Here is an 18,464-nt window from a genome sequence, read left to right as displayed (position 1 = left end):
CAATGAGGGCCCTAAAAATGTAGTTATAACTCAACAATGGTAGGCAACTTTTTTAGATGATGATCGGGCAAGTCACGAACGGTTTTGATTTGACCTCTCAGCGAGCATCAATAACCCAAATAAATGGGTCCACTATAACTAGGGCACGTGCCTGGACAAGTCCTACTGTCATGGGCCTCAACCAAATTTTCAGTTCCATCTACCAGCCCAAATTTTGACCTCCCAACAGCTTTGATACTTCGACTACTTTGAACCAGCCTGTTTGTTTACTATCTCAAGTTCTCAACTCAAATGTACAAACAGATGTTAATTTGGACCAAAAATAAAACACAAACTTGTTACTGAATTCATAAAAGACAGAATGTCGATCTAGACTACATATACAATAAAATCAATTATTTTTTTTCCTTTCTTCAATAGGGTTTGGTCGAATTCTAATTTCATTAAAGAAACTCAGAATAAGCAGATTATAAAGCAAGTCACAAAAGTTGGGTAGAAGTAGCTAGACCTCAAAACCAAGGCTAGAACCAAACTTCTCACCCAAACGAGTTCAAAAACTAAACAATAACAATGGAGTTATGTTAGAATTTCTTCGATTATTAAAAAGAGAAATATTACTATACAAAGAGCTAATTCAACACTTAACTTAATTAATCGTTTGAACATAACATATCACATACGTTGAACAATAACATACCTAAAATTGTGGTTTAGTTAAACTTGTAGTATGTGATATTTCCAAGTTTCCAACCAAAATCCATAAATTTTCCTCACGAGGGTTAGTGTGTGAACGAAAAAACTTGTTGCCGAAAATTCTGTTTTATTTTCTGTTTGTTTACCAGGAAAGATAGCTATATGAGCATTTTAACAATCTTTACAGAAGCTTGAACGTCAGCAGGAAAAGACGCCCAGCTAGATATCATGGGTGACGACGAGTGTGTTGTTTGGCAGTGTCCTCAAGTTACGCTGGGTTACGTGGATGCCCAGCTTCAGTCATGCACTCCACTAGCCATTCTTTAATCTGATTCTTTGAAAAGACCAAACAAAATAAATATCCTAAATCACCTCCATCGACTGAAGGAAAAAATCATGTGAGACGTATGGGATATTACAGCCAATTATGTGAAGGCAGGCAGGCGCATTGTGCAAGTTCCACAACAAAAATTTGTGTGCAACTGTTCTCCTTATATGGTAATGGTACGGAGTGTTGAGTAGGGGTAAGGATGGAGTAAAAACTATTCAGATGTTTGGTTCAGTTTGTACATTAATGATATGTTTACCATGTGAAATTGGATGAATTGAATTGAGGATGAGTTATAATCCATATTCATGTTGAAGTTGTTTACTAAACTATTTGAAATTAATGTAGGAATAGTACTGATTCCTTATAAGTTGTTTACTAATTTCCCATGAATCATAATTGAACTTAGTTTGATTATTAAAATGTCATTGTTGTCAGGTTAAAGTTGACTAAAAATATGAAATTTTAAAAATTATATAAAGATATAATTGGTAAAAAAGATGGATTCCTGATGGATTAGTTCTCGATGAATTAGAATACCACATCCCATTCAAGAGTCAAATTACTCCAAAATCAAGAGTTGAATTCCTGATTTTTTTTTTTGGGACCTACTTGCACTTTCATTCCTTGAAATGAAACACATGAGTAACACTTAACACACTTAACGATATAATATAGAATGAACAATCTCGCACAAAATTTTCTCTTCTCACACATCCTTATTTGTCAAAGATCCTAGTTAATTTGCATATCAAGTTTCACATGATATGTTTATAAAGTTTCATTCTTTCTAATGTTACATCCAACATTACAAAGAAATTCACACGAAAGATAAACACACACTCCAAACCTTTTCTTATTTTTACTTAATGATTAAAATGGCGCACACGCTTTTGCAAACCCATGTGGGTTGCTTTCCAGCCATCCCACACACACATACTCCAATCATAAAAAATGAAAGAAAAAAAAAAAACTAATTTAAGCGCCTCCTTACCTCCTTAGCAAAGCAAAGCACAGAAAAAAGGAAAAAGCCTCTTTAGGCTCGCTGATGCTTAGCCAAATTTTATTTTGACTTTGTGCTCGAAACAAATATATATTTTATAACCTGAGCTTTTACTCTTCATTGGTTCTACTTCTACACAAGTTGTGGATGTGGCCCTTTCTGGGTGGTTGAAATCTTGGACTTTAAAGGTAAGTTTTTTTTTTTTTTTCTTTTTATTTTTCTTTGCGCCGAATTCTCTCGTAGCGTGTGTTTGAGGCAACTTCTATGCAGATTTATTATGGTGTGTGAAATTCAGTAAGAAAAGAAAAAAGAAGCACTTTTTTTGGGTTCTAAATTTTCTTGTTGAATTGGTACTTATTTTTTTATTGTGGGATTTATTTATAGTGGAAAACTGAGAGATTCTAGAGCTGTGAGATTATGATCAGTCCAGGTTTAGTTGTTGTGGGGATGTGAAATTCAAGGCAAAGATGACATCTTTCAGTGGATTAGGTATTGGTTTGAGCCTAGTTTTCGGGTGCCTCCTCTTGGCACTTGTTGCAGAGCTTTACTACTTGCTATGGTGGAAGAAGAGAATCACCAACAGAGAGATTGAAGAAGATTACAGCAACCATGCAAAGGAGCTCTTTCAATTTAGTTGCTGGAAAAAACCCTCTTCTTTGCAGACCAACAGTAACTCTCAGGAGAATGTTAGAGAACCAGATGCCAATCATAGCAGTAGTGAATCAGATTTAGAGCTGGGGTCTAGCAAGGATTTGCTGCTCAAGCTCAATGGAGAAGAGAATGTGGAAATATCAGAGCTCATGAGGCTGCATAATCTTGCTGGCCCACCTAGATTTCTCTTCACAATCAACGAGGAGACAAAGGAGGATTTGGAATCTGAAGATGGGAAATCTAGAGGTGATAGAAGTAGAAAAGGGTCAAGAACAAGAAGCTTGAGTGATCTTATTTTGTCTGTAGACACCCCATACCTTTCCCCTTTGCCCTCCCCATCTTTAAAGTCTTCACCTTTGAGCTCTTTGGACTCTTACAAACACCATGGATTCAACCCTCTCTTTGAATCATCAACAGAAGCTGAGCTGAGCAGGTTGAGATCTTCTCCCCCTCCAAAGTTCAAGTTTTTAAGGGATGCAGAGGAGAAATTGTTCAGAAGACTGATGGAAGAAGCTGAGAAAAGGGCAGCTAAAAATTGTGGGTCTGCTCAGGATTTTGGGGTTAACGCTACACCCAATTCAACAATGGCAACAGAAGAGAAAGATGGATCTTTTATAAGACTGGTTGTTGGTAAGAACAAGGAAAACCAGAGAGAGCATCATCACCAAAATCTACCACAAAATCCTCCAAGCTCTTCCAAGGTACTTCCACTGGCTTCTTCTCCTACAATGTTCAAATCCACTTGACAAGAAAAGCCTTTGTGCATTTAGATCTCCATTAATTACATAGAGATCTTTGTTAATTAGTTTTTCAAGAGGATTAATTCTGTATTTATCTTAAGGGTTGAAAGGTTTTTTTTATTTTTTTATTTCTTCTTCTGGTTAATTTATTGTCATCCTTATTTTTAAGTTTTAGCTCTTGGGTTTTTGGGGAAAGTAAGGTAACCATGAATGGTCTGCAACATTTTTGTCTGAGCTTCATTGACAATTCCAGACAGGAGGACTGTCAAATTCTGCGGAGTGATTAAGGTGTTGGTTAGTTCAAGTGGGGGAACTTGTGGGGTAAACATTTTTGTCCCTTCCTGAAATATCCTCAGGTTTCTTAAGCCAGTAATCATCCATTATCATGAGGTTTTACTCTAATTCTCTTTTTAACATGGCTTTTCATTCTTCTTACTCAGGTTAATTCTACAATTAGAAGTATAAATACATATATTTGCATAATTACCAATTGTGTCATAAATGCCAGAAAAAGGATTCTAGATAGAATCTTTGTTATTAGCATCCAGCTAAGAGGTTAATGTGAACTTGATCGTGTTCTTAGGTGCAGTCAAATACATTTTAGGTCTATTGGGCAAAAGTGGGTGCTGCATATGTTGAAATTTTGTACAACTAATGGTTTCAACCCAAAATGGTCCACAGCTAATCTGCTTTGTGGGTTTTGTTTATTTCCCCTTGTTTTTTAATGGGTAATCTGCTATTTGAATTGGTCTTAAAGGAAACAATTGGATAATGGAGTACCCACTATTGTCAATTACCGACCTTTCCATTAAAAGAATGTAGGAAAATACACCCTTTCTCAGCTGAATGGCTCAACTTGAGTAATTTTCAGAAGTTATTTGTATACTGTCACTATGTCATGTGTCCATATTTTTCATCACGTATTTTATATTAAACAAGGAAAATTCCTATAATAGAAGAAAAGTAGTCCTAGGTCCTCGCTCAATACAATTTCATCTTCAAAGGGCAAACTTCTAAATGGAACAAAACTAGTTCTAAGAGTAAACAAAAGTTTTAGATTAGGGTAGCTTGCATACGCTCTCTTATCACAATCATCCCATCCTTTCACCGCCGGATTTTTGGACTTGGGAAGTAGAGTATCTATCTTATGAAGTGGAGGGATAGTCACTTTACTAAATCTTGAAGCGAGAAATTAAAAGCTTAAAAGGGCAGGTGTCATGATTGTTTGGCTTTAGAGGAAGACTTTAGTACTCAACAAAAAGTGATACGGTTTCAAAGCAAGTGCTTGTAGTTGTTGTGAGAGGTCTAGGCTTTTTACCTAAACAAGAAGTAATGTCATTGTTATCACGCGACTTTGCCGAAAAGTTGGCTCTGCAGCTTCAAGTTTCAACTCTCCACTCTCTCTAAATAATAGAATTTCAAATTTTGAATCCTTGTAAACTTGTAAACTGGACAAAAGATAACAAACTCGTGGTTTGAATTAGCAAAAAAATGATTGGAACTTGAAAACAAACATAGTTCGTTTCCATTCCATGTGGTATGGTGATGGTGGTAGTGGTCCAAACAATTCCAAGCCTGTTGTCAATTTGTAGGGCCCATTTTATTTAAACCCTGTGGATGCTGGAGCCCACTTAATTCAACAAAAACAATTTCAATTTCTTGTCATTTTCTCAACTGTCTTCTAATTTTGGACGATGAACAGAAGCCCAATTCAACATTATCTATTCCAATTTAATCTGAAGAAATTGCAAAGGTGGGGCCCAGCCCAATTTTGAACATGGCCAGAATTTGTAGGCCTATGCGAGGGTTGGCTGTCATCATCCTCTTGGGTGGTAAAGGAGACAAACAAAAGCACACCTGTTCCATGAATATTTAAAAGCCGTTGGTTTTACGTACATAAATAAAAAGAATAAAAAAAGTTTGCGGTTTTGTTCTGGATGTGAAACCCACCAGCGATGACAAGGATGAAGAATCTTACCCAATTTGCTTTTATCCGTAATTTTTGGACATTGTCCTTTTTCTTTGATGCTTGCACAACCATATTTTAATTTAGGGTTTCTTGAGGCAAGTCATGATCAAGAATGAGATTAGTGTCACATGGAACAAGACATAACATAAAAACTTACATGGAATGCATGTATACACAATTCATCTCATTAAAATTAGTGGTCATGTACTACTCACATGAGCTAATATTGTAAGAGATAATGTATAAACCCGTTACAAGTCAAGATATGTCCAAAATTTGCCAATAACTCTAATGATAGAGATAAATTTACATATTTTGAGACCAATGCTAGTCCATTGTACAACAAAGAAATCTAGTCTTATGCCAACTGAGTCTAGCCCAGTAAAAAAGGGCTTTGACTTGTAGATCAGTGATCTCAGGTTTGAACCCCTTTGACACTGTAATAGTTTGTGTGAAAACCTCATCCATTTATAGTTTAAACTATCGCTTATATTAAAAATAAAAAATAAAGGAAAACAGAAATCTAGTCTAATGATCAAATTGTTAAGAGAATCTCATAGACTAGGGATTTTAAAATGCGGTGGACTCGATTTACTTTATAGGTAGACTGTTAAACTTTGGGCTGGACTAAACCTTAAAACCTATATATTAACTATAAGAAGAAGAAGAAAAAACTCACATAAACTATAGCCCATTTTAGATACTGATATAGTCCATTCTCGAATCTCTGTCAAGAATATAAAGTATTGCGTATAATAATAAACGTCTATAACATTTTGAGCATCTTCAACCATTATTAATTGATTTTGAGTTAGATGATCTAATTTATTTCCAATTTTTTCAAAGATCAAACCCTAATATATTGGATGAAATAGTTGCTTATGTTATTGAATTCTAATCATGTGACGCCATTTAGATAAAGCAATTCGACGCCATTTAGATAAAGCAATTCGAATTATGGGGAATTGGCAATCACCCATGTTTGAAGAAAGATAATGGTGACAAATTAGTGGAGTGGTGTTGGAACTTTTGGATTGAGAAGGGTCCATATCCACCAACTTAATTATCGTTTAGGTCGGCACACATCCATCAACTTGATTGAGTGTTGAATGGGAATTGAAATAATTTTTATAACACTCATGGGAGTATGGGATTTTGATATTCTTCCACTAAGGGATGGTAGGAATTTTTGACGGGTCAGGTCTTTATTGGGTCCCTGGTCTTAATAGGTGGAGATTTCAGAAAAATTTGAGGGTGAGTAAGGGCAAATTTTAACAATCTCCTATTAGTTATGGGCCAGAGATGGTATTGTTATCTATATCCCCGAACTTGACCCGATATAAGTAATAAATTTATTTTTAATTAAAATAAATAAATAAATAATATAATATAACATAACAATTAGCTTCTTTCCTCTAAGATACTTGCTGTATTAAGTCTTGAACGGATAATCAATTGTAATTATGTTATTCCCAAAGGAAATGTATTTTGTTTTGTTTTGTTTTTTTTTTGGCGGTAAATACCAAATTAAAATGTTTCACCTTATTGACTTTTAAGTTTTAACTTGGATGAGAATACAGTGATAGTAAGATTGTTTCTGGTTTTGCTTACTTTTGCACTGAGATTTTCTTTCAAGTTCAATAAAAATCATACATTCCCGTACATGGGATATGAGTATGACTTGGTTACAATTGATTTTGCCTAAATGAGATTATAGTATTATGGCATTAAATTTAATTTCATGCCCATCTCTTGGTTTCAAAATGCATGGGGGGATACCTTAATATCGCAATAATGATCGACATCCAGCCAGTTTGTTATTAATTAGGATGCATTTTGTTTGTATCGACAGAGGTTTTTTTTTTGTTTGTATCCATTTTATTTTTGTCTAGTGAAAAAAGTACAAAAGAAATTTTTTTTAAATATTTTCGTCTAATTTATTTCTAAATTTCTCTGCCTATTTGAATAAGGCTAGCCAAAGGAGCTAATTACCCAAGCCCGAGTTGAATCGGGCCTACTCAGTTTGAGTCAGGCCATAACCATGGGCTTGTAATTATGCCCAGCCCAATCATTCGCGTTCAGTCCTGTTTGCGAAGAGCTTGGCAATCTCCTCAAAATCACCGACATAAAAATATAGAAAATTTCGAAGGAACTGCAAGCCCTAGAGTGGCACTGTCCGTCTTTAGCTCTATCTCTTTCTGGTTGAAGCCACCGATTCGGTAATTTTCTCCGCGCTTCCTCGATTTCTTGTTCTCTATTTATCATGCTTTCATTTCTGTATTGCCAGAATTGGGGTTTTTTTTGGGGTCGAAACCAGAATTGGGTTTGATTTCATTCGTCAAAGAAGAAGTACTGAATAAATGGGTTTTGATTATTTTATTCTGTTACGATTCAAAGGGTGTTCATTGGTCATCAAATTTGGGAAAAAATGGAATTTTTTGAATTTGATCGAAGTTAATTAGCATTTGCGTTTATTGTTCGTTCTTATTTACACTGCAACCGGTTCAATTTGTGCTTTGCTCATTGACACTGCAACTGGGTTAATTTTTGCTTGTTGATTTGCGCTGCAAGTGGGTTAAAGTATGCCTGCTGATTTACACTGTAGCTTGGATAATCTGTTTTTGCTCGTTTACACTGCAATTGGGTTTTTGTTCATTATTGCTCTGAATCCTATTTCAATATTTGTGCTTGCTGATAACAGTAAGAATATTTGTTTGTGCTATGTTTTGATTTTCAAGCTTTTTAAGATTTAATTGAACTTGTTCTGATAGTTTAAGAGAATCCATCTTCTTGGTTTTCAAGCTCTGTAACTTCTGCTTTGTGAGCTCGCATGTTTTTTTTAATGTGAACGCTTCAAACCATTATGTTCAAATTAAGTATTGTATTCTATGGATGAGACACACTGGAGTTTGAAAGAATTTTGCAGTGATGGTAATGCAGCGGCATATGATAGTGCATTTTGCCCATTGAAATACAAGTTCTGTCAGGGCTTGTACCTTATATACACATTGGGTTGTCGCTGTTTTCATTTATTTTATCTTTTCCCAATCCCTTGCAAGGTCAAGTGTGTAGGCTAAAGCATTTGATGAATGTGCATTTTACATTTTGACAGGTATACAAATTACATCTGTAAAACTATGCTTTAATGATGGCTGTATGAGATCCCTTACTGATATTACTTGTCAATATTCTGAAGTTTGTAGTTTTGTAAGTTAAGTAATTATTTGGTTTGACATGGGTAAACAATATTATTCCATATTCATTGTCAAATAAGGAGCTCTGGTAACTCTAATAGATTTGATTGTGAGAGTTTTGTAGGGTTAATAAATCTGGTAGATGAAGGAAGAATTTTTTTGTGCCACACGATTAAAATGAGTAAAAATCTTTTGGTGCCACACAATTGAATTGAATCTGAATTCTCTATTGTGTGCCTTAGAATTCTGGTATCAGTTTATTTCTAAGCTTTAGATTCTAAAAAATTCCTTACTTCCCAAACCCTGTTTTGGACTTTTTATCGTATAACAGACATCAAGGATAGGTCACAAAATTAATAGTGTTTGCAATGTTCTCTTTATTGTAGCTTTCCTCATGATGTGTTCCATCTTATTTGCTACTGCATTATTCCAACCCTTCTTTCAAGAGTTGGGTGAGCCTAACAGTTTCTTGCATGGATAGGTATTGTTTGAATCAAAGAATGGGTCGGAAAGCTGGCACTGTATATCTTAATCCAAAGAAATTTGGCGCTCTTCACAAACCTTGCATGAAGGATATGCTAGCATTTCTCAACTGCTTGGCCCTTAACCATAACAATGATGACAAGTGTGCAAGGCAGAAGGAACTTTTGGGTACTTGCATGGATTCTCAGGTAGATTTTCATTGTTCTGTCTCTGGATTCTGCATCTTCATAGTTTCTTTTCCATATTTCATTCTTAATACTTAAAGTCTACCCCTTATTCAGTTGACAAACTTTTTTCATGGACTGTGCCCTGATGTGTCTGACTCCTTTGCTACAGAGCAACAAAAACAGAAAGTCAATGGGAAGCATCAATTACCACTTGCAGAGGTTAAGCAGGGGAAGGAAGTAGTTTGGGTTTTTGTAGAGACAAAGTTTAAATTGAGGTATGATTTTTGGAATTATCAGTGACAGAGGCTTAGTATGGAAGCTGTTCTATTGTAACACCTAGAGAATGTTCACATATAGTTTCCCTGTTTGATTCAATAGTTATGGAAAATTCTCGATATTATTTTGAACATTTATGTTGCAGTTAATTTGATATAAGGAAGTTTTCCAGTAATATGTAAACCTGAGTCTTTCCTTGAGTAGAATGAAGGCTTAAGTTTTTAATTTATTTTCTAGTCTGACGTGTTACTACTACTAGAAACTACAGTAAACCACAATATATGATTCCAACATGCATCTGAATTGCCCAGCATTCTTCTCATGTGGATGAATTCTGATGACCATAGTAACACAACCGCCACTGAGAAAGTCGAGCCTTTTCAACATACATCGGTTGTGTTCGTGCTACTTAGTGTTTTCTTGTAGTCATCTTCTTCTTCTATATAATACTAGAAAATGTTGAGACATTCAAAATACCAGAAAATGCCCTTGGTTAATTTAAACAGTAAGAATTGAAAATTATTAATTAAATAAGGATAATATAGTAAATTCATTTTTTTTATATTTAAAAAAAAATTAAAATTAAAAATAAAATCAGCTAATAGACCCTATTTTTATGGAACATAACTATTCATGTTATCTTTTCTTAATTATAAAAATAAAATAAAAAATAAAAAATAAAAAATAAAACCAATTGGCACATGCTCATAGGCTACTTAATAAAGAGAGAGAATTGGCCGGAGTTGGAACATATTATGCTCGTGGTTTGGAACATATTAGCATTAAATCATTAGTTTGGTTGAGCCAACCGAGATGAGCCACAAACTATTTATTCATGACCTGTATTTTCCTCAGGCACCTTAATTTGTTCTAGCCACCTAGAATTTGAAAATAAAGAACATAACATTTGGTAGCAACAAGAAATTCAGGTTGCTCGAATCGATTATTAAATCATAGGTCACGAGCTTAGGAAGGAAAATGATAAAAACTGAAATTCATAATCTCTAGCACAAATCAAAACTAAATTCTCAAACATATTCCAGCTACATACTATGACTACCTTAAACCAAAACGAGAAACTCATGGAATGAAAGAAATTTATCTTAGTCAACTTCCTCGATCTTAGGTCCTGCGCCGCTTGCAGCAGGAGGAGGAGCATCATCATCCACGCCTCCCCCACCTGCCTCGGCACCAGCACCCTGATACATCTTGGCAATGATGGGGTTGCAGAGGTTTTCAAGCTCCTTCATCTTATCCTCGAACTCATCACATTCAGCGAGCTGGTTCCCATCAAGCCACTGAATGGCATCTTCAACAGAATCCTCAATTTTCTTCTTGTCTGCTGGGTTGAGCTTCGAACCGATCTTTTCATCTCTCACTGTGTTCCTCATGTTGTATGCATAGTTTTCTAATGCATTCTTAGCCTCCACTTTCTTCTTATGATCCTCATCCTCTGATTTGTACTTCTCTGCCTCCTGGACCATATTCTCGATTTCCTCCTTGGACAACCTGCCTTTGTCATTGGTGATTGTGATCTTGTTCTTCTGCCCCGTGGTTTTGTCCTCAGCAGAGACATTCAAAATTCCATTGGCATCGATATCAAAACAAACAGTGATCTGAGGCACACCCCTAGGAGCAGGAGGGATGCCTGAGAGCTCAAACTTACCCAACAAGTTGTTGTCTCTGGTTCTTGTTCTTTCACCCTCATATACCTGAATCAACACACCGGGTTGGTTATCCGAGTAAGTCGAGAAAACTTGTTCCTTCTTGGTGGGAATGGTAGTGTTTCTCGGAATAAGAACAGTCATAACTCCACCAGCAGTCTCCAATCCGAGGGAAAGTGGAGTGACATCCAACAAAAGCAAGTCCTGCACCTTCTCATTGCCCTCACCACTCAAAATAGCAGCTTGCACGGCGGCTCCATAGGCAACTGCTTCATCAGGGTTGATGCTCTTGCAGAGCTCCTTGCCGTTAAAGAAGTCCTGCAATAGCTGCTGTACCTTGGGAATTCTAGTAGAACCTCCAACAAGAACAACATCATGGACAGTGCTCTTGTCCATTTTAGCATCCCTTAAACACTTCTCCACAGGCTCCATACATTTTCTGAAGAGATCCATGTTGAGCTCCTCAAATCTTGCTCTGGTTATTGTGGAGTAAAAATCAATACCCTCAAACAGAGAATCAATCTCAATGGTGGTTTGAGCAGTAGAGGAAAGAGTCCTCTTTGCTCTCTCACAAGATGTTCTCAATCTCCTCAGTGCCCTGGGGTTATTGCTAATGTCTTTTTTGTTCTTCCTCTTGAACTCCTGTACAAAATGGTTCACCATTCTGTTATCAAAATCTTCACCCCCAAGGTGGGTATCTCCGGCAGTAGACTTAACCTCAAAAATACCCTCTTCGATCGTAAGAAGAGAAACATCAAAAGTGCCACCACCAAGGTCAAAGATGAGGACATTCTTCTCACCAACACTTGTGGCTTTCTTGTCAAGACCGTAGGCAATGGCAGCTGCCGTTGGCTCATTAATGATACGCATAACGTTCATGCCCGCAATCACACCAGCGTCCTTCGTGGCCTGGCGTTGAGAGTCATTGAAGTATGCCGGGACAGTGACAACAGCATTCTTCACGGCCGAACCAAGGTAAGCTTCGGCGATTTCACGCATCTTCGTGAGAACCATAGACGATATCTCCTCAGCAGCAAACTGCTTCTCTTCGCCCTTGTAGTTCACCACAATGGTTGGCTTGTCCCCGGCGCCAGGAATGACCTTGAAAGGCCATAACTTCATGTCACTCTGGATAGAGGCATCACTGAATCTCCTGCCGATCAAACGCTTCGCATCTAACACAGCGGAAACAAAAGTTTAAGAGATTAGAGCCGCATATCAAAACCATTACCAAAACTAAATTTTATTTATAACTAAAACATCGCAAGGGAAAAAACTTAATTCAAGCATAGAGATGACAAACATCATCGACACAATCTCAACAGTAGTAAAGGGAGGAGAGGAACCCCACCATTAATAAATTACTAGATCTCGTACACATCCGTATGTGATCAACAATACAACCAATGAAATTAGTTATTTGATATTGGCTTATTAATTAGATTAAACCAAATCACAATGGCTTATTTAACAATAACCTAATTAATCTTTATATCAGAAAAGAAAAAAAAACAATAACCTAATCAAAACACCAAATATTTACAAGGATTCATACAAATAAATCATTTTAAACCACATCGAACAAAACCAAATCAAACACGTGATCTGCAAAGACATGCATTATGCATATGCGTACGCGTAGAATCAAAAGAAACGAAACCACGCGGAAACGACGTTGCTTTTAGATTTTAGAGAGATTGATTGAAAAACATGAAAACTCACCGAAGACAGTGTTGATGGGGTTCATGGCGACCTGGTTCTTGGCCGAATCGCCGATCAAACGCTCAGTGTCCGTAAACCCGACATAGGACGGCGTCGTTCTGTTGCCCTGGTCATTGGCTATGATCTCAACGCGATCGTGTTGCCATACGCCGACGCAGGAGTAGGTGGTTCCGAGATCGATACCGATGGCAGGGCCCTCGCCTTTGGCAGCCATTGAAGAAAGCTTGAAACTGGTGCTTGTTTCGTTTGTGTGAATGTGAGTGCGTGGTATGAGGTGAATGGGTTAGGGAGGTGAAGTGAGGAGGTAGTTATATATATAGATGGAGTTTCCAGAAGCTTCTAGACCGAGTTTGTGTGGGATTTCATAGACCGAGTTTCCAGAAGCTTCTTCCTCCAACCGTTTCCATATATTATAGAGAACGTGTTTGACAGTGTAAAAGGGGAACCAGTTCTTTGTCTAAAAATATAAAGGGGATTATTCTATAGATTTGGAATTCACGTATCCCTCAATGATTTGGCTCCATTAAAGATTTTAAGTTAAGTACTTTTAATCTTAGCAGTTAGATTGCATATGTGGTATATTTTTTTTTAAATTATTTAAACCACTAACATATCTAATGGATTGTTAAGATTAATTAGAACTCCCTAAGTAATTTTTAACAAAATCCTCATTGGAAAAACTCCCATTTTCAATTACTTTTTTTTTAAAAAAATACAAGACTACAAGGAGGAGAATGGTTTCTCACACACATTACCAAAGTGTTACAAGGTGTTATGATTTCTCACATATTTTGAAATTACTTTATGTGTTAGTAAACGCAGATGAAGTCGGAAATTAGAATAATACTCTCTAATACTCATTCTAGCTAAGAAACCATAAATCACCAAATTTTGCAAGGGGTTTTGTGATAGAACTCAACAACAACATAAGTTCATAACCGGACTATATACTTTTGTAGCAGCTAGCCACTTGAAGATTAATTAACTAAAAAAGCATATTAACTAAATCTATTCTACCAAAACTTAGCTAAAGAGAGTACTACACGATCGAGCTCTTCATAACCGCTAGCCTTATATACTTTATTATACTCCTTATCCGCAGCAATATTCTCAATTTCCTCCTGGGATAATCTCTCATAATTGTTGACTGTGAGTATGTTCTTCCGCCCAGTGGTTTTGTCCTCAGCAACCGCATGGACATTGAAAATTCCGTCGGGGTCGATATCGTAGCAGATGGTGACCTGAGGCACCCGCTTGGCAGCAGGAGGGATGCCTGAGATTCCAAATTTACCCAACACGTTGTTTCTTAAGGGCCTTGGATTTTCACCCTCAAATACCTGAGTATACACGCAAGGTTGGTTATCCATGAAGGTTGACACAATCAGTTCCTTGCTGGTGGGAATTCTAGTGTTTCTCGGAATAAAGACATCCATAACTCCTTGAATACTATAAAATCCGAGGGAAATTGGGGCAACATCATGCAAGACTAAGTCCAGGCGGTTCTGATCGCCCAAAATGGCAGCTTGTACCGGGGCGCCATACGCAACTGCTTCATCAGGATTGATGCTCTTGCAAAGCTCCTTGCCATCAAACAAGTCCTGCAATAGCTGTTGTACCTTGGGAATTCTAGTAGAACCTCCAACAAGAACAACATCATGGACAGTGCTCTTGTCCTCCACCTTAGCATCCATCAAACACTTGTCCACAATGTCCATGCACTTTGTGAAGAGGTCCATGTTGAGCTCCTCAAATCTTTCTCTGGTTATTGAGGAGCAGAAGTCAATGCCTTCAAATAGAGAGTCAATCTCAATGGTGGTGGTTTGAGTAGTTGTGCAAGAAAGAGTCCTCTTTGCTCTCTCACAACATGTCCTCAATCTCCTCAATGCTCTGGGGTCGTTGCTCATGTCCTTTTTGTGTTTGATCTTCAACTCCTCCACAAAATGGCTCATCATTCTGTTGTTAAAATCTTCACCTCCTAGGTGGGTGTCTCCAGAAGTAGCTTTGACCTCAAAAGTACCCTCTTCAATTGTGACAAGGGAAACATCAAAAGTACCACCACCAAGATCAAAGATGAGGACATTGATCTTGTCATCGGCAGCACTTGAGGCTTTCTCGTTAAGACAGTAGGCAATGGCTGCGGCAGTTGGCTCGTTAATGATACGCATAACATTCATGCCGGCAATCACACCGGCAGCCTTTGTGGCCTGGCGTTGAGAGTCACTGAAGTATGCCGGGACGGTGATAACAGCATTCTTACAGTTGAGCCAAGGTAAGCCTCTGCTGTTTGCCGCATCTTTGTGAGAACCATAGCTGATATCTCCTCAGCACTAAACTGCTTCTAGTTCACCACAACCATTGGCTTGTTCGCCCGGCACAAGGAATGACCTTGAAAGGCCATAACTTCATGTCACTTTGAACAGAGGCATCAGTGAATCTCCTACCAATCAAACGCTTTGCATCTAGCTCAACCCAAATTAATGAAATCACATTAGAAATAAATTTGGTTGGATATATACATACCAAAGCATATATGTATAAACTAGATCAACGAAAACTATAATTAATTAAGCACACCCACAATCATTAAAACTTTGAATTATATATTTTCTCGAATCACACACACTTGTTAAAGATGCAATCAACAATAGAATCAACAATAAATAAGTATTCTAATCTTATTAATTCAACTGTCATGGTTATTGACATTCTGAAATGATCATCAATTTCTTTATCATAGAGTGTAATTTCTCTCATAATGACTTTTTTAGAGCGTCAATAATAATTTCCTAAGTATACGTGATAGGGTGTAAGAACTCACCGAAAACAATGTTGATGGGGTTGATGGTCACCTGGTTGGCAGCATAGCCGATCAAACAGTCTGCGTCTGTAATAGCCACGTAGGACGGCGTCATCCTGTTGCCCTGATCATTGGCTATAATCTCAACATGGCCGTCTTGCCATACTCCAACGCATGAGTACGCGGTTCCAAGGTCAATACCAATTGCTGGTGCTTCACTTTTTGAAGCCATTAATTGAAAAACAAAAAATTATATGCCAGAAAATGGGAGGGGTTGAAGGATGAGAGGGCGTGAGGGTATGAGATAGGCTAGTCGATCATATAGAGAGACTGAGAGATTCGGATGGATAGGTTTAGGAGTTCTGGTTTGTATACAAAACGTGTTTGAGGGTGTGTTTGTGATGACCTAAAAGACTTCAAACATGATCAACTAGAACCTAGATTTTCTGTCACCGATTTTGTTAGTAAAATTACAAAACTCTGGAACAATTGTTAGCATAGTGGGATACCGAAGCCAAGTTGAAAAAAATTTATTCTATATATTTTATCTAACTTATTCTATATATATATATATATATATATATTATATATATATATATATATATAAAAATTTAAGGGGGAAGGTATGGATTGTGCTTATAATTTTCGACATGCTTATAAATTTCATTGATGATTCGATTTTAGTGGCACTGGAGGCCAACTGTGTTGTTTGCAAACTGTTTCTGGGATACAAGACTGAAAAACTGCGGGATGTTAGAAATTATTTATGTTATTTGTAATTAAATAAACGTTGGTTCTTATGTTTTAGGAAATCAGTTGTGGTTTACCTATTCAATAGGAGTGTTCTAGTTGTGGGATAAGTCTGTTAGTATTGGTAGTAGTGGGAGACGTCTGTTAGTATTGGTTGTAGTGGGATGTTTAGTTGTTCATTTCATTATCTGAGTCAGTTACCTTGTACGTGTTATTTAAGCTGTGTTTCAGTCAATCAGAATTTACTTCAGTTCAACAAAAGCTTTCTATCTGAGATTATTTGAGTTTTCTAAATTTCAACATCTGGTATCAGAGCCCCCACTGGGCTTGATTAAAATTCTCCAAAAAGCAGCAGCTTTCTTGTCTTGCAACAGCAAGGACTGATGGCATCCGACAAGGTTCAAGAGAACTACGTGCAGCCAGCCATACCTCGCTTTGATGGTCATTATGACCATTAGAGCATGTTAATGGAGAATTTTCTGAGATCCAAAGAGTATTGGACTCTCATTGAAGATGGAATTGCTGAACCAGCAGAAGGAGCGGTGTTGACAGAAGCGCAACAGAAAAGACTTGATGAACAGAAATTGAAGGACCTGAAATTGAAAAACTACCTCTTCCAAGCGATTGATCGATCCATTTTGGAGACTATTCTCCAGAAGGACACTTCCAAGCATATATGGGAGTCTATGCAGAAAAAGTATCAAGGTTCCACTAAGGTGAAGCGTGCACAGCTTCAAGCACTTCGAAGAGATTTTGAAACTCTTCACATGAAACCAGAAGATTCTGTTGATGAATACTTCTCAAAGGCGATGGCAATTGCAAGTAAGATGCGGCTTCATGGTGACAAGATGGATGATGTCACAATCATTGAAAAAAATTTGCGTTCAATGTCGCCAAAGTTTAACTATGTTGTTTGTGCAATTGAGGAAGCAAATGACATTGAAACAATGTCAATTGATGAACTCCATAGTTCACTGTTGGTGCATGAGCAGAAATTTAAAAGTCAGGATACTACAACATAGGAAAAAGCTTTGAAAAGCTCCACCAGCAATGAATCCTCATCATGGAGAGGTTCCGGTCGTGGTCGAGGTAGAGGCCAAGGAAGAGGAAGAGGCAGAGGAAATCATGACTCCGGCGGCAGAGGAAATCATGATTTTGGCAGTAAAGGAAATTCCGATTCCAGAGGCAAAGGCAGAGGTCAATATAGACAACAAAGCCATCATGAGTCTAAACACGACAAATCACAGATTGAGTGCTATAGGTGTGGCAAGTACGGTCACTATCACTCTGAATGCTACACTAACATGTCTAAAGAAAAGGGTGAGGCATCAAACTTTACTCAAGGAGATGAAGAAACTCTTCTTATGGCTTGCGATACAAAGGAGGAATCCCGTTCCAATTGGTGGTACATTGACTCAAGGTGTAGCAATCATATGTGTGGGAGTAAGTATGACTTTCATCATTTAGATGATTCATTTCATACTACTGTGAAATTTGGTGATGATTCTTTGATTTCAGTGATGGGGAAGGGTGATATCCAAATCAAAGCAAAGGATAACTCTCTTCAGACCATTTCTAATGTGTATTATGCTCCTGCCTTAAAAACCAATTTGCTTAGCATTGGCCAGCTGCAAGAGAAGGGCTATGTGATCACCATCAAAGAAGGCACTTGTGAGATCAGTGATCCAAGAAGAGGAACGATTGCTCAAGTGGAGATGACAAAGAATCGATTGTTTCCTTTGTCAATACAAAAGATGTTCAAGCTTGTCTGACTGCCAAGGTTGAAAATATGGCGTGGCTTTGGCATTTCCGATATGGTCATCTCAATTTTAATGGTCTGAAGACATTGCACAAGAAGAATATGGTAATTGGTCTCCCAGAAATTGATTCTCCTGCTCAAATTTGTGAAGAATGTATGATCGGAAAGCAGCATCGTGAGTCCTTTCCAAAAGAGAAGGCCTGGAGAGCTCAGCAACCTTTGGAGCTGGTTCATTCCGACATATGTGGACCATAAATCCTGCATCAAA

General features: G+C 37.4%; 3 protein-coding genes and 1 pseudogene across 4 annotated transcripts; 2 read left to right on the top strand and 2 right to left on the bottom strand.

The window, feature by feature from the left end:
* On the top strand, nt 1,776–3,817 carry LOC18774289. Its single transcript, XM_007206499.2, has 2 exons — nt 1,776–2,212; nt 2,409–3,817. The coding sequence occupies exon 2, from the start codon at nt 2,492–2,494 to the stop codon at nt 3,419–3,421; it is 930 nt and encodes a 309-aa protein (XP_007206561.1). The 5' UTR covers nt 1,776–2,212; nt 2,409–2,491; the 3' UTR covers nt 3,422–3,817.
* On the top strand, nt 7,487–9,733 carry LOC18774116. 2 transcript variants are annotated; one of them, XM_007207330.2, is made up of 3 exons: nt 7,487–7,603; nt 9,060–9,249; nt 9,398–9,733. In XM_007207330.2, the coding sequence occupies exons 2-3, from the start codon at nt 9,079–9,081 to the stop codon at nt 9,467–9,469; spliced, it is 243 nt and encodes an 80-aa protein (XP_007207392.1). In that variant the 5' UTR covers nt 7,487–7,603; nt 9,060–9,078; the 3' UTR covers nt 9,470–9,733. The 2 variants fall into 2 exon arrangements, with proteins under 2 accessions (XP_007207392.1, XP_020423168.1); XM_020567579.1 differs by lacking the exon at nt 7,487–7,603 and having other exon boundaries at nt 9,052–9,249.
* Nucleotides 10,411–13,309, bottom strand: LOC18773252 (heat shock cognate 70 kDa protein 2). The gene is made up of 2 exons (XM_007207142.2): nt 12,891–13,309; nt 10,411–12,343 (listed from the first exon to the last, which is right to left on the bottom strand). Exons 1-2 carry the CDS (start codon nt 13,102–13,104, stop codon nt 10,608–10,610), a joined length of 1,950 nt encoding a protein of 649 aa, XP_007207204.1. The 5' UTR covers nt 13,105–13,309; the 3' UTR covers nt 10,411–10,607.
* Nucleotides 13,904–15,919, bottom strand: LOC18772482 (annotated as a pseudogene).

The sequence above is a fragment of the Prunus persica genome, chromosome G6 (assembly GCF_000346465.2).
Source record: "Prunus persica cultivar Lovell chromosome G6, Prunus_persica_NCBIv2, whole genome shotgun sequence".
Lineage (NCBI taxonomy): Eukaryota > Viridiplantae > Streptophyta > Magnoliopsida > Rosales > Rosaceae > Prunus > Prunus persica.
Note: the sequence above shows the minus strand (reverse complement) of the source record. Positions and strands in the feature narration are given on the sequence as shown.